This window comes from Gavialis gangeticus, unplaced genomic scaffold (assembly GCF_001723915.1).
Source record: "Gavialis gangeticus isolate Ggan-Ray unplaced genomic scaffold, GavGan_comp1, whole genome shotgun sequence".
Lineage (NCBI taxonomy): Eukaryota > Metazoa > Chordata > Crocodylia > Gavialidae > Gavialis > Gavialis gangeticus.
In genome coordinates this window covers 13,683,980-13,690,738 of record NW_017729011.1, presented here as the reverse complement: position 1 = coordinate 13,690,738, position 6,759 = coordinate 13,683,980, and the positions used below count along the sequence as shown (strand labels likewise).

The following is a 6,759-nucleotide window of genomic DNA, read 5'->3' as shown; positions in this document are numbered from 1 at the left end:
CGAGCTTCCATCTTCAGAAAGCACGTTAATGAAGGAGGGCAGCCTTTGCAGACAGAAGGCTACTTGTTGTTCTGCTGCCGTCCCCACGGTTATGTGCAAGACCGACTTCCCCTCCCAGGAGCAGGCAGGATAAAAGAAGCATTTCACTGCGTGCGTGCGAGCGTGCGTGTACGTGTGTGAGTGTGCGCACGTCCGTGCGTGCACGCACACGCGCGAAGGGGGAGGGGGAAGCAAAGAGAAGGCATGGAGAGTGTGTGTGTCAGGTGAGAGCAAGGGGAGAAAGACAGGATGAGGGAGAAGCAGGAATGGAGAGAGAGAGGAAAGGATGAAGCAGGGCAGGGCTGGATAGGGATGGAAATGAAAACAGCTGCTTTAATCCTGGGAAAGCGCAGACCCCGAGGAGGGTGAATGCCTGGGAAACAGGTAAAAGGGAGGCGGTATGGCGCGGTGGGGCCGAAGACCAGGAAATCCAAGTTCCAGCCACGGCTCTGCTCCCAGACTCCCGCCTGCCTTGGGTGAATTGCATCTCTTTGCAGCTCCACTTCCTCTCTGTCAAGCAGGCAATGAAAGCTGTCATTGAAGAGGCCGCTCAGATGAACATGACTTCCATGAAATGGTGGGGCCTTGAAGGGGAGTGGGGATGGTAGTCGGGACTTCTGGGAGCGCTGCAGAGCTGCCCTGGGACTGGAGGAGATGGTTACTGGTAAGAGCAGTCCCTTTGCCTGCAGAGGCAGGAGCTGCAGAGCTGCCCTGGGGCTGGCGATGCTTCTGGTTGTTCATGGGAGTCACCTCTGCTGGCTGGTGCAGAGGGCAGAGCTGGGCCAGGGCATGGCCTCTTGACACAGTCAGAAAAAGAGAGTGGTTTATTGGACCCTGCAACCTCCTCACGCTGGGCCTGATTTACACCATACCATCTTGCAAACCATTCATTTTCAAACGGAAAACCAGCCTTATTTCTGCACTGGCACCTTCTCCACAGAGAGGCTGCTCAGGCACCTGGATCATGTCAGCAGGGATCTCTCTGCAGGGATCCTGCTGTCACTGCCCAGTCATTTGAACTGATGTGGTGAAAAGCAGCTCTTATTACCGGTTAGGCATGAATTCTGTCAGATTTGTCCAATTCTCAAAGAGCAAATAACTGGCAATAAATATAGATGAAAACATCAGTGTAAGAAAGAGAAGCTATTATCCCTAGTGTACCCCAAAGGCACACCCCAGGGTGCTGCTGTTATCTAAGTTACAGCTGATTGCCAATAACCAGCTTGGTGTGACTGCACCCAGTGGACAGGGATGTTTACTCTGCTTTCTACTTTTCAGCACCTACTATGAATGCCCCTCATGCAGGTGGTTTTGGAAAGAGCCTGCTCCTCTTGGTGGCCTTTCAATAACAGCGTGGCCCTGACCATTTATAAAGACAGACTGCCACCTGCGATTTGTGGTTAGGAGCTCAGGTCATGTGGGTTTAGTTTCCAGTTCCACCAAAGATGCATTCAAGGCGAGATTTTCAAAAACATTTAGGCACCCACAGAAGCCTAATGGTATGTTCAGACATGCCCTAGACTAAAGCCCCACAAAGTCATCTGTATCTCCAGGTGCCTAAATACCTTTGCAGTTTCACTCTATGTGAAACACAGTAAGTCACCTATATCCTTCCATGCCTCAGTTCTCCATCTGAAAATTAGGATAGCTATGCCTCCTGGTTGCCTGAACTATTCCAGCTGTGAGCTCTTCGGGGCAAAGACTGTCTGAAAGGGTGATGTCGCTTCGACTGTTGGGACCTCTGGGCTCACTTGGACTGTTGGGACCTCTTAAAGTTACTACATGTTAGGATATAACTGTTGCCTGAAAAGGAACAACTTTGCAACACCACGAGGGCACTTAACACATGCTAAACTGCTGAATGCATGTCTGCTCATGTTTTAACCGCACTTAGTGTTAAGCTGAATGCGCGATGCCACCTTTACTTTGCCCATATACACAGTTACCATCATGTCCCATCTCGTTTGAGGCCTCTAGAGGCTACAGTAGTACAAATGACATGCTCTTTCCACATAAGCTGTGTTGGATTGGACATACTTTACCTTGTTCTATATTGGCTGGGGAATTTGGCTACTTTCTTTGACTGCCTTTTGCTGTGTGCATGGTAGATCCCATTTACATAGGGCAAAACGCTCGTTTACGTGGAAGTTAAGTGACAACCCTATGTGATTTCTAATGCATAGCTCAGTACCAACAGCCTTTCTGCTGACAGGGAGCCTGTTTGGTGCATTAGTGATTTTTCTGAAGGCCCCGGTGTGACTTAGAAATGGAGCGAAGGAATATTATGTGCATGCACATGAAACGGTTTCATAGCCTCAATCTCGACCCCCACCATTGATTTTTATGGCCAGGTCTATTCCTACATATTTTGGACATCTGCCAAGCCATTGTTCTCTCAGGTGGGATTCAGGATGGTAAGAGCTACTGGCATAAGGTCTGCCTTAAAAACATTCAGTTCTGGCCCCTCTCTGCTTGGTTTAGCAAGGAGGGAAAAACATGTTTGATATTCTCCAGCAGACGGACTGGATAATATCCTTGTTCCTTTGAACACCCGATGACTTCTACAGACTCTGCTGTTGGCAGGGGGTTGGGTTATACATTTTTTCTCCTGGTCTATTGAGTTGTTGGTGTGACGGGCTGGATTTCTGAGTGAGTGGTGGTGAGACTGCCTCAGGAGAAGGGGCGCTGCAGTGTCAGTGGACGGTACGAACCGGATGGTTGTCAAAATGTAGCATAAGATTTTTCTGGTGGGGAAGGGAGAGAGTGCATTGTGTGGGATGGGAAGGAAGGGTTAGTCACGCAGGCCAAACAGGGATCGGCTGTCGTTAGCTGCAATCTGGCTGCAGTGGCAAAGGATGCAACAAAATCGAGGCTGACGCACTTCAGAGACAGGACGAGGCAATTCAGGTCCCAGCACTGTCTGCCTGCATCTTCACCACATATTCTACCTAGCAAACTCAGCATATCTGGGTGTCCCACAAACAGACCTTGCAGAATTTTTCTATGTCTGTGACTCCACTTGTGACCTCGTGAACCTCCCTTCAAGTAAGCTGAACAGGCTGTTTTCATTCTGCAGGCTTCGAAGCACATTAATATTTAAAAGCTGTTGATAAGATGAAAGCAGAGTGCTTCTTCTGGATGATTTAGTAGAGGGAACATTTGCTTCCTTTAGCATCTCTCGCAAGCACTAGGAACTGGCATTTGTCTGCCATTTGACACGTCTTCTGATTAGGCTTTAGACATCTTGGAAATTGAAGAATACACATTCTTGGCACAGAAGATCTCTGTGAGCATTATGATCTCCCTAATTCCTAAAGGACTGTGTGGTTCAAGAGCTTGATAATATGATCTGTAAAGCCTTTTGCTTCCAGGCTCTGGTTCCAGCCTGACCCATGTCTAGAGCTGAGAGAAGAACGATGGACAAAAAACCCCCCAAACTTTTAAGAATAAACTTTTAAAACCTAAAGGTCTGAACCAACGGTGTTCATGAAGTTCTTGTGTTCACTTCCCATGAAAGTTGGAGCTACCAAGCTTGACTAGCAGGGATTACTTTTTTGTGAAAAATGAATTAGTGCTGAACAGAAATTTCAAGATGTTGCTGAATCAGTTGCCTTGTGCAAGTCAAGTCATCCAAACAAGGCACAGAAGCAATGCTGTGCAAGTATTGATAAATAGCCCAGGCACCACAAACTACAAGAAGCAGCCAGGAGCTGTTCATATGCTAATCAGGAGGAATAAACAAAGAGTCGCAAATAATTTTGAACAATTCATACATTTCAGAACTTCTGAAGTCCATTAGAAAATAGTTTGTGAGCAGAAAAAATGTGATGAATATATTATTGAGTCTGAATTATTTTGCTTGGTTCTAATAGAGATTAAATATTACTAACATCCAGCTGGAATATAACACATGCTGGAGAGTTTCCATTCCCATGAGAAATGACCACTTCTTGAAAGCCAGACAGGGCAATTTGAAAATCTGCAGGACTCCAAAACCTGCATGGCCTCCAGAAATCTCTCACTCGCAATCTGAGACCAAGGCTGGGGCACGTCTACAAGGCAGTGTGAAGCTTGGTCAGCCACTTCCTATGCTGCATCTATTCCCTGGAGCTTTCTGGTTCCAGAGCTGGCATCCTGACACCGTCTTCACTTGTATTAAAGTTTACTTTAGATGAGAGAGGATCTTACAGCTTCCTGAAAGTACTCTGGATGCATATTTTATAATGACTTGATGGGCTGTGAAGCCAGGTTGAGTGTTCCTGGGTTTGAAAAATGAGATGCAGCAAAGAGAACAGCCCCTTTCAGTTTTAGCTTTACTCCCTGAGAAGTGAGTGGAGCTGAATGTCAGCTAAGCCAGTTCTTCCTAGTCCAAGGGGAGTAGTGAAAAGGACAGGCATTGGCCATTCCCTAAAGCAGCGTGGTTAACCAGTTGTCTCTTTATCTTCACCAGTAGCTCTCCACAGCTCCTCAGCTGTTCCCATAAGCAGTGACTGCTGAGAAAAACTGTCTTCAAAAGTCTGAAAAGGACAGAACTTAGGGGTTGCTGTAAAAGCCAGACGGTGACCTGCCACTTTGGGCTCAGTTTCTGTGTGACACCTACATGACTCAAACTTACAATGTTAGGAAAAAGAAGTCCTGGTGACTTTTTAGCAGGCCTTGGATGGAGCCCAGGGTGTACAAATTGATACAGATGATATTTGAACGACCAGCACACAGAAAGATAGAGACCAAAACTGTTCCATGTCCATGCTTTGGATTCCTCACAGTCACATGCTCAGGCCAAGAAAGTATTCAGCAGAACTGGGGCGCAACAAAAGGAAAGGGCCGAGAGAAAAGTGGAATCCAGAGTTAGTGGAGAGCTTCTCTTGCAATTCAGTCCCCCAGCATTACAGAGTATATGCTGTAAAATGAAATGGGAAAGAGGAGAAAAATGATGAAGATTTGGCAACTTACTGGATTCCCATCAATGCCTGGAGGTCCTCGTTCCCCAAAGTCACCAGGAAAACCCTGAGAGAAGGAGGCAAACACAAACCTTGGTTATTGCCACGTAGTGGGGGAAGAAAACAGACATCTTAGCGCTAGTTCCATTCTGCTCAGTGCAACATTTTGCAAGCTGGCAGGTGACAAAGCAGAACTGAATACACATAATCGCAGTGGTTCCGTGAACTTGCAAGTTATGATTAAAATAATTCCTATAAACCAAACACGCTAGCTTGAGGAAGAAGCTCTGCAGAGCCCTGCAGGACATCATGAGGTTGTGTCCCTTACCGCAGTGGCCAGTGCAAGTGCTGAAGTGAGAATGTATTTGTAATATCACTTGTACCCGTTGGCCAGGAATCATGTGTTAACCAATAGGATCTGGAAGAAGATGAAATCACTGTAGAAAACAGGGGAGTTTTCAGTGTTATCCAGGTCATATACAAATTGCAGATAACAGATGTCAGCAAGGAGGTATCTGAGGACAAACTTAGCTAAGCACTGAGCAGTTGTGGTCAAAAACTTGCAGTGTCTGAACCTGGCTTGTCCTCAGCTATTCTTGCAAATAAAGCCATATCCAAGCCATGATAAGCTGCACCCTTTGCTATCACTGGTTATAAGCAGAAGTCATAATTTCATATTCTGGACATGGCTTTTGAGGCTCCAGTTAGGATAGTGGAGGTCTTTGGAAAGGGGGGAAATCAACATTTTGCCCATCGTGTAGATAAGCTGGCAGGTTTTGAAGAAGTGACACCATAGAAAAGCAGTGTTGAATTCCTTACCTGAATATAATCAGAGGGAATGAAAAGAAGTTGTTCGTCAAGAAAGGATGCGGACAAATTAGAGAAAGTCCAGTGGAGGAAAAAAAAATGGTTAGAGGGCAGACGAACTTGACTTATGAAGAGAGACTGAAGGAACTGGTTTTACTGAGCCTGGAGAAGAGAAGACTGAGAGGGGATTTAATAGCAGCCTTCAACTACCTGACGGGTGGTAACGAAGCGGATGGAGCTGGACCGTTCTCAGTGCTGGCACATAAAACAAGGAGCAGTGATCTCAAGTTGCAGCAAGGGAGGTTTAGGTTAGATATTAGGTAAAACTTTCTCACTAGGCAGGTAGTAAAGCACTGGAACAGGTTACTCACAGAGGTTGTGCAGTCTCCATCCCTAGAGGTTTTTAACACCCAGGTAGTCAAAGCCTTGGCTGGGATAAGATAGTTGGGGATGGTCCTGCTTTGACCAGGGGGTTGGACTAGATCACTGGATCTCAACCTTTTTGGTACCGGGACCCATTTGTAAACATTGATGGCCAGTAAATAGTTTAAGTAGAAAACAGCCCCCTGGCCCCCTCACCCCTGATCCACTGCTCCCCACCCCCAGTGTGTGGGCAGGGGGTTGGTGTGCGTGGGGCAGGAGGGTGTGCGTGGGGTGGGGGGTGAGGCACGGAGGGGCCCCAAGCAGCCTGCCAGCCTGCAAGGGAAAACCCACAGTTTCCCATGTTTTTTCTCATTTAAAGGAGAATCCATTTTTAACATTTGTTGATCCATTTTTAAAGTTTGTTCATGACCCTTTCATATATTATTGTGACCCACTTTTGGGTTGTGCCACGGGTTGAGAAACTGGATTAAACGACCTCTTGAGGGCCCTTCAAGCCCTAATTTTCTATGATTCTATGTTAAACCAGGAAGTTAGAGGTTTCCAATGATGTTAATACTGTTGAAGTCCCTGCAAGCTACTGTTGCAGAAC

The 6,759-nt window shown here is 46.6% G+C and overlaps 1 protein-coding gene across 1 annotated transcript in view; it reads right to left on the bottom strand.

Moving 5' to 3' along the window:
• The window catches only part of COL27A1 (collagen type XXVII alpha 1 chain), a 293,868-nt gene that overhangs the window by 158,351 nt on the left and 128,758 nt on the right, over positions 1–6,759 (bottom strand). The window contains exon 13 of the mRNA XM_019510527.1: positions 4,993–5,046. Within this exon, the coding sequence (XP_019366072.1) occupies positions 4,993–5,046 (54 nt within the window). The remainder of the gene's footprint in view (positions 1–4,992; positions 5,047–6,759) is intronic.